General features: G+C 37.7%; 1 protein-coding gene across 6 annotated transcripts in view; it reads right to left on the bottom strand.

Annotated features, from left to right (window-relative positions):
• Window positions 1–1,942: 1,942 nt before the first annotated feature.
• Window positions 1,943–19,784, bottom strand: part of PLEKHG3 (pleckstrin homology and RhoGEF domain containing G3) — a 95,843-nt gene continuing 78,001 nt past the window's right edge. For 4 of the 6 annotated variants that reach the window (XM_072428526.1, XM_072428527.1, XM_072428531.1 and 1 more), the window contains 13 exons: window positions 17,723–17,873; window positions 16,967–17,098; window positions 15,725–15,907; window positions 14,117–14,209; window positions 13,407–13,493; window positions 13,255–13,285; window positions 13,046–13,141; window positions 11,846–11,926; window positions 11,443–11,481; window positions 10,859–10,869; window positions 6,309–6,425; window positions 4,369–5,839; window positions 1,943–3,556 (listed from right to left, as the gene is read on the bottom strand). In XM_072428526.1, coding sequence (XP_072284627.1) covers window positions 2,685–3,556; window positions 4,369–5,839; window positions 6,309–6,425; window positions 10,859–10,869; window positions 11,443–11,481; window positions 11,846–11,926; window positions 13,046–13,141; window positions 13,255–13,285; window positions 13,407–13,493; window positions 14,117–14,209; window positions 15,725–15,907; window positions 16,967–17,098; window positions 17,723–17,873 — 3,364 coding nt within the window. In that variant the 3' untranslated portion in view covers window positions 1,943–2,684. The remainder of the gene's footprint in view (window positions 3,557–4,368; window positions 5,840–6,308; window positions 6,426–10,858; window positions 10,870–11,442; window positions 11,482–11,845; window positions 11,927–13,045; window positions 13,142–13,254; window positions 13,286–13,406; window positions 13,494–14,116; window positions 14,210–15,724; window positions 15,908–16,966; window positions 17,099–17,722; window positions 17,874–19,784) is intronic. The other 2 variants (XM_072428528.1, XM_072428529.1) reach the window with 2 other exon arrangements.

Below are 19,784 nucleotides of genomic sequence, written 5' to 3'. Positions count from 1 at the left end.
CTATTTTTGCATTTGGTCAGAACCATTCAATACTTTTGTTTACCGTAGCTGTGAAGTTTGATTATATTTGCAAACGAATGCACCCAAGATCTTACTGTTAAACAAACAAAAAAATATATTGCATGGGCTTCTCTAAACCAGCTAGCATAAATAAAGTTTTTAAGTATCACTTTTCAGTAATATACAGTTAGGTCAATAAATATTTGAACCGAGACAACTTTTTTCTAATTTTGGTTCTGTACATTACCACAATTCAATTTTCATGAAACAACTCAGATGCAGCTGAACTGCAGACTTTCAGCTTTAATTCAGTGGGTTGAACAAAAAGATTTCATAAAAATGTGAGGAACTAAAGCCTTTTTTTACACAATCACTTCATTTCAGGGGCTCAAAAGTAATTGGACAATTGACTCAAAGACCTGGACGTCCACAGAAGACATCAATGGTGGATGGTCGCAGAATCATTTCCATGGTGAAGAGAAACTCCTTCACAACAGCCAACCAAGGGAACAACACTCTCCAGGAAGTAAGCGTATCGATATCCAAGTCTACCATAAAGAGAAGACGGCATGAAAGTAAATACAGAGGGTGCACTGCAAGGTGCAAGCCACTCATAAGCCTCAAGAATAGAAAGGCTAGATTGGACTTTTTGCTCAAAAACATCTAAAATCCAGCACAGTTCTGGGAAAACATTCTTTGGACAGATGAAACCAAGATCAACCTTTACCAGAATGATGGCAAGAAAATAGTATGGAGAAGGTGTAGAACAGCTCATGATCCAAAGCATACCACATCATCTGTAAAACATGGCGGAGGCAGTGTGATGGCTTGGGCGTGCATGGCTGCCATGGCACTGGGACACTAGTGTTTATCCATGATGTGACACAGGACAGAAGCAGCCGAATGAATTCTGAGGTGTTCAGAGACATACTGTCTGCTCAAATCCGGCTAAATGCAGTCACATTGATTGGGAGCTGTTTCATAATACAGATGAACAATGACCCAAAACATACAGCCAAAGCAACCCTGGAGTTTATTAAAGCAAAAAAAGTGGAATGTTCTTGAATGGCCAAGTCAGTCACCTGATCTGAACACAATTGAGCATGCATTTCACTTGTTGAAGACTAAACTTTGGACAGAAAGGCCCACAAACAAATAGCAACTGAAAGCCGCTGCAGTAACAGGCTGGCAGAACATTAAAAAGGAGGAAACCCAGCATCTGGTTATGTCTATGAGTTTAAGACTACAGGCTGTCATTGCCAGCAAAGGGGTTTCACCCAAGTATTAAAAATGAACTTGTTATTTTCAGCTTTTTAATTTGTCCAATACTTTTGAGCCCCTGAAATGAAGTGATTGTGTAAAAAAAGGCTTTAGTTCCTCACATTTTTATGCAATCTTTTTGTTCAACCCACTGAAATAAAGCTGAAAGTCTGCAGTTCAACTGCATCTGAGTTGTTTCATTTAAAATTAATTGTGGTAATGTACAGAACCAAAATTAGAAAAAAGTTGTTGCTGTCCAAATATTTATGGACCTAACTGTAAGTCTAATGGATGCTTCAGGTTAATGGGCCTGATTTATTAAAGATCCCCAAGGCTGGAGAGGATACACTTTCATCGATGAAGCTGGGTGATCCAGCAAACCTGGAATGGATCTGGTCCAGGATTGAAAACATTTGCTCACAAATAGCAAATGACTTTTAAGAAATCCATTCCAGGTTTGCTGGATCACCCAGCTTCACTGATAAAAGTGTATTCTCTCCAGTCTTGGAGAGCTTTAATAAATCAGCGCTAATGTATAAGAATATAAAAGATTTACATACCAACAAAGTAGATGATAGCCACCCAACATCAGTGTTGTCAGAAAGGGAGGGTATGAATGAAAATCTTACAGCAGGATTCTTGCATGTATCTTAAACCAAATGAATCTGTAGTCATTCTGCAATTCATTTTAGCAAAGAGCTTTATAAATTGATTTGAATGTACAATACAGACATAATTACAGGCGAGTGTATCCAATGCTTCACAAAATAAAAAGAGATGGCAAATAAATAACATAGAAATAAAGGGTTTACATTATCTTCAAGACTTGTTAATGTAAATGGTACCACAAGCCTTCATGATCTAGGGTTGCATAGCTCCAGCCATTAAAAGACCTGATGAGTCTTACAGTCTTAGGAATTGTAAAATTGACATACAATTTTGAAATATGCAAAGAGGAATTCACACAAAATCTTGTGTGTACTTAAACCTGTCAGTTGTACGCAGGCCTTTAAAGACTGGGGTTATGTATTGTAATGGTGATCTACGCTGACAAAACTAGCAGTGTGATAGTGGATATTTCTCTAAATATTTTGACGTGGAAAAGGAGCATTTCATAAGGAAGTAAAAGTTATCTTTTCATATGAAAATTCCATTCATTGAAAATCAATGGCATAAGAATAACAAAAGGTTATTTCAAGAATTCATCTACTGTCCCGTACGGAAACCAAATATACACCAGAGTCATAGTATGACAGTTAAAATACATTATACACAGGAAAAGTTCAGAATATAAATATGTTCAGCAGTCCATCTAGGCAAATTACTTTGTTTAGTGGTCACTGGAAAGCATGGCTTAAACCTTATCTTTCCCAATGGGAGCCTTCTTTGAACCTTTATACAAAATACGATCTGATGAATAAAGGCTATTGATGCTCCGAGTGTTTTGTAGTGGTTGAGTTCTGGAATTTCTCTCTCAAATTTTTGACTCTGCTTTTCTGGCCTACATCGCTGCTTGCTGCAAGCCGTGCTTCTGGTTTTGACAGTTCAAGTGCAGAGTCTAGGCACCCATTGACCCTTAAAAGTTCTTCCCTGGCCTTGTACTCATCAGACTCCTGGTACGCCTTACAACGTTCAACCACTGCTTTGAGTGAGATTTTTTCCCGTGTGGTTGGTGATCTTATATGCACATAGGTGTCATCATTTTCCAGTTCATAATTTGTTGGAAGTTTCTCCATAACTATAACTTTTTTGTTGTTTTCCAAAGGAGCTTCTGCACTAATGTAGTAGCAATCAGCTGTAGTTTGTCCATAGTTCCTGCTGTTCTTTAAAAACTCAGGACTTCCATTTAAGTTGGCACCTTCAGAAGTTACTTTGCCTAAAGCATATGCTTCATCAGCTATGCCATTCATACTGGCAGAATGTTTTATATCCATGCTGTATGAATGGCTCATTGATTCTTTCATTGTGTCTGATTGATTGTCCACATTACGCTCCATCATTTTGTCAGGTACTGAGTGGCTTCTGTTTACTGGAAGGGAATTGTTGCTCCCTGAGCTAGCATACCGGGATCTTAACTCTCGGACATCTGGCCAGTGAAACTTCTCTGTCTTCACTGGGCTCAGGGGGCTTCTGCAGTCAGATCGTACAGGGGAAGATGTCCGAGGGCTGTCTGACGTAAATGATAAACGTTTGGGGGATTTCTCACTAAATGTAGCAGACGTGGGAGTTTTGGGGCTGTGCTCCTGCAGTACAATATGGTCATAAGTGGGAAGGGACAATGCAGGCTTCAGTTTACCTAGGATATAGAAAAAACAATGTATAAATTACATCCAAAGTTCGAAAACACTCTGCAGAGAGCAGAACTGACACAAATCACTGACAAAATAAACCACAATAGAAATTCACTTGAGGGTCCCTCTGCCATTATAGGGAGACAATAGTTGACTGCAGGCAGAAGCCATCATTTTTCATTAGTTGTATTCAATGACTCATTTGAATGAAACTGCTGATACATATAAAGTGGTTGTTTGGATCATGCTTGATTGCCTCATCTGGAAGCATTGGCTCTTAGAAGCAAAAACGGTCTCATACAACTTTCAAACCTCTGGCATTAATTAACAAGGGTATGGTTACTAGACTTAATGTATTAAAATGTAAAATCATACATCAAATATGATTCCGAACAGTTTTTGCATTGAATTTTAGCTGCTTGGGGTTAATGCAAGGAGGTTAGCACACAGACTGGAGACATTTTCATCTGTGAGTTCCAGGGCCAAGACAAAAAGTTAATATTTGTTACAGTAAAGCATTCTCTTATAGGTAGAGCACTGGCATAGGAACGCAGGTGCTACAACTCTCAAAAAGAGTAAGGGGGATTCTCAATTCCTCAACTGTGTTTATGTATATATTTTACACAACTTGCAAGATGTGTAATAATTATTACTACATTAATTGGCTTTGTGCCCTTTGGGTGCTAAATGTAACCAATAATGGAAAAGCAAACATATACTGCCCTTTCTTGTTCTCTTTTATGCAATAAATACAAAAATATAGAACCAATTAGATTTTCTAGGGAGTCTAGGGTACAGATACAGATCCAGTACTCACATTTCTCTTCGGATTTCTCCTCCTGTACAGATGGCAGGCTGCTTCTTCTAATGTCTTCCTCTATATCCCTCAGGCGTCTATGCGGAACTGGCTTATTGCATTTAATTCTTTGGCTGTACTGTCTGGCTAGCAGATACACCTTATTCTTCATTTTGTCTGTGAAGTCTTCTTCCATACAGTTGGCGAGCTCCATAATTGTAGGATGAAGCTTAACTGGAGTCTTGTAGTCCTGATCACTAAAGCCTGTATTGTTGGTAGGATCAGTAAGGTGTTCAGTAGTTATGTGCTCTGGTGCATGAGCTTGAGATTCTTCTTCTATATTTGTAAGATCACCTTCTTCCACTATTATTAGAGGCTCATTAGATTCTACATATTTCTCTGTTTTTTCTTCCTTAATGGCTAATGTTTCTTTAGGGTTATTTAATGCTTTATGGTTGTCCTTCTCTTTCCAGCTACCCTGCTTTTCAATTTCTTCCCACACTTTAATCATTTCTGATGGGGATTGAAATTCTTCTTCAAAATCTGGCATGGGTTGTTCCGAAATGCCATTCTTCAGAGCTGGACCTAGATTTTGTGTATGGTGTGTAAACCCATTAGTGTCCCTTTTATTAATAAGGGTGGAAGTATCTTCCCATGATGTTGGTCCGCTATTTCCAGCGTTTGAACTACTGGAATTGTTGGCCATTCTTTGGCTAGTGTAATTAATTTTGTTGTCTTCAATTCTTGGCAGACTATTGATCTTGAAGACAGAGTTTCTGACCAGCCCAGCAGGAATGTAACTCAAACTTTCTCTACGCTTAATGCTAAACGACGCATCTTGATGCTCTGCTTTGTCATAATAAGTTTTAATCTTGTCAAGGAGTTGCCTGTCTTGGGAGGAGAGAATGGACTCTCTTCGTTTATATGTAGTTCTCTCTTTTTCTTCAAACACATTTTCTACAGAATTTACCTTCATAATTGTAGTCTCTGTGTTCGTCCCATCAACATCCACACTAAGATCTTTATGGGAATCTGGAAAATCAGAATTCCCATTAGAGTAGGGGATTTTTTCTGTGCATTCTAGGTTTATTAAGCTGCTGCTCCTGCTTGCTAGCTTTGGAGTTGTATAACCAATGACTTTACCATCTTCCAGAGCCAAGCTGCTCCTTCTAGAGAAGCTGTTTACAAACCTCTCTGCAATCACACTGGCTTGATCCAAAACAGATGGGGGAAGAATGCTTGTTGATTCATGCACTGCTGCTTCTTCTTCATCTTCCTCACTACTAAATGTCTTTGAATCTTCTGCATTCTCATTTACTCCATTATCCAGAGGGTCATGGATATCGGAATCCGTTTCCCTATCTTCCTCAACTGACTCGATTTCTTTAGAAGTTTCAAGAGGCGCTTCCAATGGAGTTTCAGAACAGCTGACGATATGAGTAACATAAACATCTTCAGGTTCTGATTGATCTTTTTCCATTTCTTCCAGAACCTGAAAAAAAAAAAAAAAAACTTATTTTTTAGTATGCTTTATTGACCGAAAAGAGGACACACAGATAATAACGCCAAGGCAACCTTAACCAAGTTCTAATGAGGATATGGAAAAAGAATGGAAAATATACCAGGGAAAAAAACCCGCCACAATTTTCACTAAGATCAATACAAAGTTTTTGCTGCCATTAGATGGAACTTGTTCATGCTGTATACCAGGTGGGAGGTCATCAGAGATCCAGCTGCCCAACCATACAATAGACATGCTATTAATAAAAAGAAGCCATTATTTTATTATTCTTTTATTAGTACTTACATTAAAAGTCACATTCTTTTTGGATGGACTTTATAAAGTATAGGATTGTAAAAGTGTTTTCTATAGTTAAAGTGACTCCTGGAAAAAAGGGGTTTAATGTGCAACTTCAGATTTCTCCAAGTAGCAATAGTGTTAAACCACGACTATCACTCACTTCTTGGTTATAAGCAGTTACCTCCACGCTGCGCCTCTTTTCTGGGTTCCCAGTGGAGGACTGACTGTTCTGTCTTTTAAATCCTTTTGAGGTCTCGTACTGCACATGTTCTCGGTTCTAAAAAGATATAGAAATTTTGATGAAATCATTGATAATTGTCCCTTTCTTGTCCTGATCTGTGCAAGCTCTGCACTTGCCCAAAATCTGGGGCAACAGAAACAATGTAAGGGAAAAAGTTAGCTCCTGGTGCGTTCTGGGACAAGTGAATTAAAGGATAACCTAAACCAAGAACACAAACTGCATATATTGCAACTTATGAGTCATTAGATATGGCAGCTGTATTTGTTTTTTATGTTTCCTGCTGAAAGTATATTCAGCAAGTACAGACCACACCTTGTGATCTTGCCAGAAAAGCAGAACCCTTCTTACTACCTCTCAGTACAACTAGAAACATGAAACTGAGATATGTTTCTTGTGTAAACTGCTAATCATCCCCCCTACATAATAGAGATGACTAGGGCTACATTCATCCTGACCATAAGTTTGCAGTGTTTTTACTGCTTCCTCGTGCCAGGGAACCCGTGCTTCTGGGAAGATGATATGGTAGCTTCTTCTCACAGCAGCCCCATAAAGAATGAATAGGGGTGACAGTGAGCAGTACCAGTACCACTCACTGCTGCCAGATGTGAACCAGAACTGCATGGTGAGTAATAGAGCAGCTGGTAAGTTCCCAGCCGCTGGGAGCCATTTGGAATCACTTGATCCCAAAGCAGATCTAAACCTGCTCTAAAGGCAGACATGGCTTTAGTTCAGCCTGAGTGACAACCATGACTTACTTTATAGATACATTACAGTAGTGAGCATGGTCACCTAGGGACAGGAGGTGAATTGTTCACACTTTTTCCAGATTAGCAAAATAAAGCCCTGAAAAAATAATGTAGCCATCACATGTAACTGGTAAGATGCAATGTATTAAACATGTGTCCTTTGGGTTTAGATACAAATGCTAAGATAGTGGATATATACCCATCATAATCCAAGAAAGCATGCTGGGGAAAACATTGACTTTTCAAGGTTTATGGATTACCCAACTCTTGCTAAGTGACTAACAATAAATGAAACAACCATGCATCCAGGTATACAAGACAAAGACATATTCCTAGAATACACCACAATTAAACATTCATCAAATGTAACATTCAATGAACATCATGCCTGTTAGGAGCCCATGCAATTAGATGACAATTAAGCCAAAATTAGGACAACACATGAATGTATTATTCCAACAATTCTACTAAACAAGTATTATTGTGCTCTTTGTGCAAAATGCCATGCATGTGTAATAATGTGAAGCATAACTTTAGAGGACATACACCAATGGAAGCGTTAGATGACTAGGATTAGAAGATGCACCTGAGCATTTAAAGAGAAAGGAAATTGAAAGACCCTCACCGTAGGCACGCCCCATGTATCAAGCAAAGTCTTGGCCCTATAGCGCCAGCAATGAATTACTGCCAGTAGGGAGCTGGCAAAATCAGCTACCTGCTCATCATCTCCCAATTGTATCTCCTCCTCATTCTCTTCTTCAGAAGCACTGAGCTCTGCCCCTGAACCTCTATTCAGCTCAGTGCTGGCAGGTTGCTCCTCATCTCCCTCTGTTTCTGGATGTTCATAGCTTGGTGTCAGACTGCCATTATTGGGTTGAAGGATATCCTCAAATTCGAGTAGTGCTCCATCACTACCTGCATGCTGAACAAACAAGGAATCCTATTAATTATCAATCCGGGGGAGTTTATGTTTAGTGAAAGGGTTACTCCGCCTGGGTTTGGTTATACCCTGATCCTAGCTATAGATGCTGTTACATAAATATGAGGAAATCCAACATGTCCAATCTTTATCAAGGTGCAGATGGTGTAATTGATACAGAAATAATTCTATCAGAAGATGGGTTACAGTAAAATAAAATATTCCACCCTGTTCTTCTGATGAAAAACAGCAGTAGCTGCTTCTATACGACTAATTGAATCCAAAAAGCTGGGTATGCTTTGGGTGGTGGAATTACTTTTCTGACTCATTTAGCCATGTTCTTAATTAAAATGTCAGCTTTTCAGCTCAGTAAACTGTCTTTTTCTGCAAAGCAGTTAAGATTAGCCTGGTAGGCGTGTTTTAAGAATACGAGATTCGGGTCTTAAAATAATGTTGTTCTAACCCATTTTTTATGTCTGGAGTATGGAAACATCATCCTTCAAAATGGTGCAGCTGTCAGAAAACTGCCCTTTATGTTTTGTAACTGTTGGCAATGAATGCAACATGATATAGATTGCAAGTGTAAAAGCTGATTATATAGAAAGTAATAAGGAGAGGACCTGCATCTGCTAGACTCATAATGGTGCATCTGTCAGAAAACTTTCCCTACTCTTGGTATGTAATGGATAGGAAATTGCAGACCACCTATGACCAAGTGTTATATTATACAAGGGCACAGCCTATGTAGACAAATCTATTGAGAGACCATGAAGTCTAAAAAGACCTCTATATGTATGACAGGCTGAATTCTGCTGTCCACAATGCATGCATATATCTTCATCATCATCATGTATATTCTTTAAATACAGCCTAAGGTGTGGAAACAGGATGGATCCATAAATCGTACTAAAGGACAAATGAAGACACTAAATTGTATAATCCTATTTTGCTTAGTTACAGTAATTGTATCAAGTAATCCTGAGCACAAATAATTAAGTTTGTGGTAAACCACATCAGAACTTTTGAAGGATCTTATCTGTAGAGCTCTTTAAATGTAGTTGCTACAATAGGAACTATAACTGCAGATTGGTTATCTTCTGCTCGGATGAAATACAGAAGATGGGTGAAATATCTGAACACGCAGGACTGTGTGTTTGTATCTAATTAAATCATGCAAACTATCATAAAGCTCGTACTTGTAAGCTACAGAGGAGCTCTGGGGCTACTGGAAGGCAATCCAAATTACTTTTGAAAGTCTATTGTCTTGTTGTTATTGAATAAACCACTTACAAGTTCACTTTCAGAGGAAGTAGTAAGTGCCAGGTAAGCATGTTCTGAATGTACTCAATTTATTCTATATATCTTTTATATCTTTTAGGTTCTCCTAAAGATAATACAATGACCTCAACTTACAGAAGAACCATAAACAAAGGACTTGGCAAAACAGGGTTTTTAGGTAGGGCTGTTAGGCTGGCTTGTTGAGGGATAAGGATTGCTGTATAATATTTCGATTTTGTATGTTTTCATGCAACAGCCTTCCTACTTAAACCATTGTATCATAATGTCTTGGGATATCAGCATTGCAACAATTTCCAGTAGGTAGATAAATTTGGTTCAGTATTACAATAATCTCCATCTGGCACTCCCTGTTATTGCCTAGGACCCAATGAATGAAGCAGATAAGTATGGCAGGGGAAGGGAGCTTGTTGGCAATCTGGTGTAGTGTCACATCTGAACACTAGAGGGGGATGGTAACCCACTGCCAGTGCTGCATTTAAAAGTTTTGCCAAGTCCAGACTTCCAAAGACTCATATTGTTAAAATTTAAAAAGGGTTCTTGGCTTCTTGGCACTGAAAAGGGGATTGTAAAAGAGTAAATTTAAAGTGTATGTAGGCAGCACAATGGCTCAGAGGTTATCACTCTGGCTTTTGCAGTGGTAGGTCCCAGGTTTGAACATAAGCCATGGCACTATCTGCATGGAGTTTGCATGTTCTCCTTGTGTTTGTGTGGATTTCCCCCAGGTATTCCAGTTTCCTCCCACATTTCAAAAAAAAAAAAAAAAAACAAAAACGCAGTTAGGTTAGTTGGATTCCCCCTAAGGCTGACCTTAGACTGTATTAATGACATATGGTGGGATTTCAGAGTTTGAGCCCCTTTGAGGGACAGCTAGTAACGTTTCTATGGGCAAAGTAATATGTCGGCGCTGTATAAATACTGGATAATGATAATTATAGTGTGTAAACCTTAACAAATAAGTGATATGTTCCTTGGGAATAAAGAGTGATTCCTGTGTTCATAACCTTTGGAAAAATTGTGAAATCAACAAAAGACATGTTAGTTTCATAATGATTTGTGGCACTGAGAAGATAAACTTTCTGACCATGTTTTACTTGCTTGGCCAAGTCAGCATGATTCCCCCAAGAACGAGCAAACACATGTCAAATGGAAAATACTGCCGCTAGACATGGTTGTGTTTGTACAACAAACAGCTACTAAGTTGACTTAGCAGTACAGCGCTTAGACAGGGCAGAATGAACTCCATGCAGTAATGGGCATGTGACACTCAACAAAACATCTGCAAGGTGGAAAATCACACGGAGCATGGATGGCTTATCATGCACTGCCTGAAGTTACACAATTCCTCTCATTCATCTGTAATATCTTCCTTATGTAAATAGCCCACTCTCAAGCATACAAATGATGATTTGTCCGAATAAAGGTCACATAACTTGCTCTGTGTATACACACACGCACACATCTATGCAGAAAAGACAAGCACTGCTGGTTTATATACAACAGCTTACCTTCAAGCCAACTGTAGATCCAAAGGGCAAAAAAAGGAAAAAGGAAAACAAAGGAAAACAATTAATTACAATTGTGAAAGTAAATCCTACTGTACAGTACAAGTACATTTAAAAAAAGCTGTTATTTTAGAGGAATATGTTATACATATGATCTTTTGATCACAATTAAAGTTTCCATCTGTTCTTGGGAATATTTTAGGGAAATCAATCATATCAAACCAACCTGAAAAGCCCTAAAAGATTCACTATAGAAATATTTTTTATTTTTAAGATGATTTTCAAAATACCTTTTTTGCCTTTTGTGTTGTACTAGTTTAATTTTTATGATCACATTTCAGAAACATTTGTAGATAACCTCCCCTTTAATGAACGATAGACAGTAAAGGCTGTCAGAGAGGCAGAAAGTGCCAAGTACAACTACTGTGCCACAATTCTTGCACACAAAACAGCCACACATAGTTGGCGTGTAAACCTGTATTTTCTAACTAGGGTTCCCTGCAGGATATACTTCAATATTACAATCTACTCCAATAATATTTTTTCACATCATGTGAATTCTGTGAAACATAAAACAAGAGACTCACCTTTCTCACCCAGCTGCTTCAGAATGTGTTTTGATGGCTCTAAAGAAAAAAAAAGATAAAACATTAATACACACTATAAAATACACAGTAATGACTCTCCAGTTTATTATAGATCTACAGTATACCCAAATTATACAATTTATTTACAATTGGCAAATTTGTTGTCAGTAATTAGTTCATTATTAGGTATATGTTACTCTATTGGCAAACCTTTTCTACTACAAAGATTTGATGCCTACAGAGGTTATAAGTTGGTTAGTTGGACAATGACAAAAGTTAGTTGTAAGGCAAACTCTAAAGACACTGTCAAGACTACAAACAGCGTCAGGCTAGAATTTACATCTTATAATTTTGTTTTATTCTTCACTGGTTTCACCATTATAAAAAGAAAAAAACTGCGCACCAGACTTTCTGCGACCTTTATCTGCGGTGTGTGCGTTTCCCTCCTTAACATTTTCCGGGTTGTACTTAGAGTTGTTCGGATCTGGGGACAGGACAGACAACTTGTTAGGATGTTCATTCATTTTATTCCACCACCAGTCCGCCAGCCTCAGCGCAGGTAATATTGGAGGTACCAACTATGTCAGAAGTTTCCATTATTGCTGTTCATAGTTGTGTTCAAGCGTTTGATTTCACCAGCAGGAAGAAAGTTATTAACCACCAAATGTAGTCAAAGGGAATAGAATGTTACCAAGCAGACCTACAGTGTATTTTACACTACTGTGTATAGCTTAATCTTAACTAAATAAAGGTAATATCTAACAATCTCATATATACTGGTTTGATTTTAGTATACTGAAAGTTATAGACATTTAAAATGTGTTAAAATTCAGGCTGAGTATCTTTTGTAGTTGCAGCTTGCTATATTTGTAAAATAAGAAGAACCTTGAAGGAGAATTGTTATATTTGTTCTTTATTCCAGCCTGTTTTTATTTTTGTTGGCCATATTCATATAATCAAGCAACTGAATGTATTGTTGTTTGGAGTTACCAAAATTAATTGATATGATATGCAGAGTGTAAACCACAATTAGGTTAAATGGCAGATAAAATGAAATATTTTAGTTGGAGGAGGGCATGCAGTAACAAGGTTTCATCTTTGAAGCAACAATTTAAAAACATGTTAAGACATAAGAATAAATATGGACACTTGCTCCAAAAAAAATAAAAATAATACAAAACAGCACTGACAATCATTGATTATTGACAATGAAACCCCAAAGCAGAAAGATTGCAAAGTAAAAAAAAATAGAAAGCAAAAAGCATTTTTAAATCATTAAATATATTTTATCAACATTTACTTGTCAAGTGATAAAGAAGAATGTTCTCACAGCCAACATAGGGCAATGGTATATTTATACCATAAATGGCCCGAAACACAAAGCAAATATTTCTACTTTGCACAGATGAAGATAATAAAGAACGCATAACAGATTTTAGGATTTGCTTGTTTTTCTCTTCTAAACAAGACCAAATCACTGACATTTGATATACATTTGATGCTACTATTTGAGGAGAGGCCATTCTGGCTTTACATTCCATTGCCAGGAATGTTGGCAGCTTTACACCTTGACACACAACTCTATTTAATTTCAGCATTATACCTGACTGTCTGCGCCCAGACCGCAAGGCCACTGGAGGGTCAATTGTTGATATGGCTTTCTTTATTCTTTCTGGGCTATATTTGTATCGTCCAGGATCTGAAAGCAAAAATAAAATAGATTAAAATAATATTAAGAATTAAAAATAGGTAGAAATCCGCTATATGACCAGCATACATTTTATTAGTTTATATATCATAAAAAAAACTCACATGCATCCATCTCTAGAATTGCTTCCTTTGCCTAAAATAAAAAAAAAATAGATATATTTAATCAAAACGTTACAAATACATTGAGCAGTTCTCATATTTAATGTACTTCATGCACACGAAACGTGTGTCAGAATGATAAATGATCGGCTTACTTTCTGTGGAATGATGGCATGGTGATTCTCTATTATAAGCTTCTTGATGTGATGAGTCCAAATACGTTTCTCCTCCACAGTTCTGGCCTGCACAAAACCAGAACTATTGTAAATTCATATAAATACAAACTGAGAATACATTGCACAAGGCTAAACAAATTTTACTCTATTATATCTGTACTGCCGGCTCCTTCTCTTAATAGTACCAAGGACGCACATGTGCTTTTAGGATTTTTCCTGACTCTAGATACAAATTCCCAGCAGACACTAAAACTTTCACGTGGTTTAGAATAAAAGCTTTTGCCATGGCAAAAGAGAAGTATATTGTCATTTTTTATAGCTGATATTTCTCCTGAAGGATCTGTGCAAATCACTAAATACAAGCATGTATGTATACCTTTTCCACTTTGACAATAAAATGTTAGTGGTAAGTTGCTATGTTATTGAGTATGGTATCACAAATAGAAGTTGGAATGTTTTATAGATGTACAAAGTATAGTTATTAACACTGGTTGAAAATTATCGGGAACAAATCGGGAAACTTTATATTCTGCTGGAAGTTTGTGCAAGAAATACAATAGGAAAAAACAGATACAAACTTGGGTAATTGGAGACACTTTATCAGTGCCCCCGTGCCACCAGTTTTAGTTTTCCATTGCTGGAACATTGCTTTGTCATATTATGTAGAATGTTCGAGCAGTGACACTTACCTGCACATTATGTTGCTGCTTGCTGTTCTTATAGTGTGTTAAGGTGAAGCAGAGGGAGTCCCTTGTACTTTCAATCAACATTAGACTTGCACACTGAAGGATTACAAAACCACAGAAGAACAAAAAACATTTTTAGTATGTTCATTTAAAGGAATTTGTGAAATAAAGCAGAACTACATATACAATATTATATGCCAGTTCACACCAGTGCCATGGCAATGTGCAAATTACTGCAATAAATAGTTACACATAATGGTGTGATGTGGTGCCATTAATCGTAAATGACATCCCAACACACCGCACGGTTGTAGTTTACTGCTAAACATTTTGCCTGCATGATTTTTGGTCCATTGTGGTGCATTAGGCAGTGAAATCAAACAAATAGACTGCTTGTGCTTTTAATGGACCACTAATGAATGGGTGCATTTCTTAGTGGTCCATTAAAAAAGGTAAAATATTGTAATGGAGTTTCAGATATCGTCTAAGCCAATGCAGGGATATCAGAGGAGATAAATACATCCAACTCATTCCACCAGGCTCTTGGCTGCAGAAACCTTGTTAACATTACCTTCTCTGGTTTTATCAGCATTACATACAGTTCTAAAGGAAATGTGATCATTATCAATTCTGGTATTGCTTCATGATAGGTATTGCTCTAAGCAAGAGGATGCACCACTTGGCAGTAGAATGTGTTTGCTGCAGCCACTGGATACTAAATAAAATACATCTTTGATAATATTGCATGCTAATAAGCCACCTTGACAGGACCTGACTATTGATAAGCTGCCAAATATTCTATATCCTTATAAAAAGGAAATCAGACATAATTTGATAGTTTATGGGATATTACCAAGCTTAAGGTGGGCCTAAAGAAGACCTAAAACTGAGAGGTTGGTATTCTGATCTTCTGCCCTTAACACCAGATTCTAAAACACTGACCCAGAATGAGTATAGAGCCCAAGTGTTCAGCTAATTGCCACACAACTTGTGTCACTGTCTTTCAGGAGCGTGACTAAAACTACAAATAACAAAAAATAAGCTTTACATTTTATTGATTGTAAGCTCCTCGGGGCAGGGTTCTCCTCCTGTGTCACTGTCTGTATCCGTCTTGTCATTTGCGACCCCTATTTAATGTACAGCGCTGCATATGTTGACACTATATAAATACTGTTTATTATTATTATTATTAATAATAATATTAATAATAATATCGGAATTCTTTTGAATGAGTTCAGCAATCGCAGCCTTCATATCTCTCATTTTAAAAATGTCTAAGCAAAAAACATTTCTTTTAAGGAGATGGAGGAGAGCAGCCATTCATCCTTCCCTTCTGCACATATCACATGAGAGACACACACATTACCGATATTGCCAAGAACATCATTTTTCTCCAGGCAATGCAAGTATGTTAGCCATAGCATTCCACTTTATGTTAGCAAGCATTTTATGTTAGCACTTTATCCTTAGCAAGCCTGAATGTAGATTTGTGTTTGCATTTAAAACACAAGTCTGCTTTCATATGCATTTGTCAATATACACACTTCAGTCACCCTGCACACATAGAAACTAGACATTCCCCAGCATCATATACATTTAACCCCTATTTACCGGGATGTGGGTTTTGTAAATGAAGTGATCGCCTCGTTTTTTTGTTATCAGCAGGGCCTTGTCAAACAGGAAGAAGGTGCGTTCACTTCGGGCTCGCTGGACACGGAATGTGCCCTCGAGAACCAGCTCGCCATAAGTGGTAAGATCCATGCCCTTCCAGTTCAGTAGCAGAGACTGGATTTCCTGGAAACAGAAGCAAAGAGATTCTGGTTACAGAACTATATTTGTTTAGGAAGGGTGATTCTGTGCTTAGTATATTGCTTTGTAGATACTGCTCAGCTGCATTACTTTAATAACCTCTCTGGCAGTCTAAATATGTCAGTAATTTATGCCAACATCAGTACATTGTTTTGCATAGAAATTTATTTTACATTGTAGGCTTATAATTCTTAGGCATAACTCACCGAAATATGTCCAATATTTATTAAATTGTACTAAAAAAACACAAAAATCTGTTAAAAAAAAGGGACCTTAAAAATATAAAACCTGTATTATAATTGTACAGTAGCATATATATATATATATATATATATATATATAATACAATTATCTAATGATTACTTTGTATTGGATTCAATAGAATTACTGTATATTGCATTGAATCCAACACAAAATAATTTGAATTACCCGCTGCGTCTCCCGCATGCACTGATGTCACCGTAATCTCCCGGGGAACGTCAGTGCACTCGACGGCAAAAGATCAGAAGAAAAGGACGCGCCCCGAGGATGGGCACAGATGGGCAGGACGCTGATGGGACCAGACCAGGAAAGTGTTTTTTTTTTTCTTGTTTTTAGCTACCCCGAGTGTGGCTTGGGGTTACTGCTTACAGCATGGTATTTTTACCCTGAGCCACACTCGGGAATACCGCTAGGGGGCCTAAAATTTATGGCAGCAACTTATCAATCTAGGCAGGCTCTCAGATGCAATTGTAATTTCTGACATTTTTTTTTAGCTTTTTGTTCTATACAATTGATAACAAATGTATTATTGGAAATGCTTGAATGAAACTACTAGCATGTGACCATATACTAATAAACCCAGAGTGAAAGGCTAACACTAACTAGTACAGACATAAACATAAAGTCCTGATGAACAGCCATGGAAGTGACGGAATGACAAGTATTTTATGTATGGCAAGGGTGGTTTCTATAGGATTTGTATTTATCTTCACCTATTACTTATGTTTTATACAGGTCAATTGCTGCTGCACAAACATGAGATAAATCACCCACATGACTTACCTGCTGGCGCACAGCGTGTTCATGTTTTCTCTTCATATCATTAATGTACCAAGCCACGCCAGTCATGGTCTCAATAGCCTCCTCCACCACTTCATACCCTTCTTTATCCACATCAAAATGCTTAGCAATTTCCTGAAAAAAAGAAAAAAAGTATTTCTACATCACGTACCAAAGTACAGGTCTTAAATTATCTGTACATACACCACACTGAATGCGTATTCAAACTGTTCTGCACATCCACCCAAATATTGACATGGGATGCAGAGTTCAACCCAGAATTTTTTAAGCTGGGAGGGAAGAAATTGTAGGTGGGTGGCAGCCCCTGTATTGAAACCCAACTCTTCAGTAACCACCCAAAAACAGCTGGGTGGTTACTGAAAATTGCCGGGTGGTATACCCGACTAAAAGAGTGGGGGGAGAACACTGGGATGTGTCAACCCTTTCTAACTGCTACTATGAAATTTCCTTACAGTGGCCCTTATTGATTTATAGGACACTATCATCCCCATGGTGTTGTTCAAAGTAACAAAGTCAAATGGAATATAGTGCAGATAACAGATTAAACGTCTTTGACAAATGAAGTGACAAATATGTACAAGTGTAGGGCAAAAACTAGAAATGACAATATAGGAACAAGAGCTCCCCAATGCAATGTTCCAATCGACTAATTCAGATAAAAGTACTGGATTGAGAAATTCTACAGATAACAACCAACACTATTAGGGTGAGGAAACCCAGCTGAATATTATGTGTTACCTGTAGCAGAAGATGGTACTTTAATATCCTCTGAACTGGTTTTAAGAGGTAGGCTCCCAACGGAAGGGACTGTTTTAGTAATTCCTGCTTCTCTCTGAAGAATTTTGCCAAGACTTTGTTCCTCATGCATTCAGTCAAGGTAGCCACAGAGCTGAAATTAGATAGTACAAACACAGAGTTGTAGCTGTTGTTCATAATGCATATTCAAAACAAACAAATGCAAATGATATATAAAATTCCAGTGTTCTAAATAGAGATTATAACCAAAACAAATGTAAATGCTCAAATACAGAAGTAGGTAGCAAGGTAACAAAGACAGAATAATGGAAACAGATAAAGTAATACTCCAGCCTAAACATTTTAACTTTAAATCATGGATGGAAAGTGAAAGATGTAGGTCCTCAGTCAGGTCTGTTTTACTTGGAATACAAGGAATGAAGTTCTAGTGTTTTCCGAAATTGGCACCATAAACCTTTGACACTTGTCAGGGTCTCATTTGGTTTTCCTCCATTAGGGTTTGAAGCAACACAGACAGACATGCTAGACTAGTGCAAATTGAAAAATGATGCAGAAAAAAAAGTAAATCTAGATGAAGGATTGCCCCCATTACCATTTTACCAGTGGTTGGCTGTTGAAATAAACAATCCAGCACCCCAATCCCTCTTTCTAATTTTCAGGTATGCAATCCTCACTGGGGAGGCATATCCATTTCTGTCTTGAATACACTACAGAAAGTGAAAAGGAACCATCATGTTTTATAGTTATCATTGGTAGATCTGCCCGTGTCTCCTGCTTTATATATACCTGTAACCTTACTTGTAAGCCCAAGACATCTGGCCTCAGGAACAAAAGGAAATCCCTTCCAATGGTAAAGACACCATTGGGAACTTTTCTCTATTGTATCAAATTCAGGAAATCAGTGTTCTCCCTAGCCTCTTTTAGCTGGGTGCACCACCCGGTACTTTGGGTCACAATACAGGGGGGGCTGCCACCCACCTACAGCTTCTTCCCACCCAGCTTAAAAAAATTCTGGGGGACAATGCTGGAAATGTTGGCTTGTATTCCACTTAATAACTTTTATGACCTGTTTATGTTGCATTTGGCTATAAACAAATCTTCCCACTAGTAACTGTAGGGGGGGGGGGATTTCATTTTCTACATACTTATTAGTCAAAAAGGCTAGAAAAGCCTGTAAGGACAGCAAGGGTAACGTATTTAAAAGTGCTTTTTACTGCTATCTTAGACTTTCAGAAGCAGCACAAGTTTTACCTTAATGGTATACAAGCTCTTCGGGGCAGGTTCCTCTTCTCCTCCTGTGTCACTGTCTGTATTTGTCTGTCATTTGCAACCCCTATTTAATGTACAGCGCTGGGTAATATGTTGGCGCTATATAAATCCTGTTTATTATTTATTAATAATAATAATAATAATAATGATATTATTACTCTTGGATTCAAATCACCAGTTTTTTTCCCACTCAATTTTTCAGAATCCTTTACATCAGAAAATGTCCTATAAAACTCTTTAAAGCAGATTTTATAAACTAAAAGCATTTCTGAGCCACTGGCTGCAGCTTTAATGAAACGTATGAAGGAGTGAAATCAGAAAGGGTGCGGGATTGACAAAAGTGAACTTCATCTAAGCCTTGTTAGTGACAGATCTATAGGCATTGTACTGAATGTTTTATGACATTACTAGAGAATTGGCTGGTTGGCGGATTCCTGGCCCCTGTATGCTCCTTGGCCTTTTGTTCATGCTCTGCGATTCAGAATCAACTTTATGATCTTGTAGTTTCAAACCAACATGCAGAAATAATTGACCTATTTAATAGTTCTGAAGATTATGAAGACAAAAGGGCCAAAAAATAGAGCTAAAGAAAATGGGACCTTCCCCATTCCAATTAATCAAATGGCCATGGTTATTGCCCTGTCGGTAGAGGACAAATTGGGGGTGGATTTTCTAAATCTTCCTACCAGCAATTAGAGGGCAATTTAAATGTGTTTTCAAGTTGAAATAGAGATCGCCTCTTTTCTTCTGACACTTTTGTGCGGCATTATATAGG

This window comes from Pyxicephalus adspersus, chromosome 12 (assembly GCF_032062135.1).
Source record: "Pyxicephalus adspersus chromosome 12, UCB_Pads_2.0, whole genome shotgun sequence".
NCBI classification, from domain to species: domain Eukaryota; kingdom Metazoa; phylum Chordata; class Amphibia; order Anura; family Pyxicephalidae; genus Pyxicephalus; species Pyxicephalus adspersus.
Note: the sequence above shows the minus strand (reverse complement) of the source record. Positions and strands in the feature narration are given on the sequence as shown.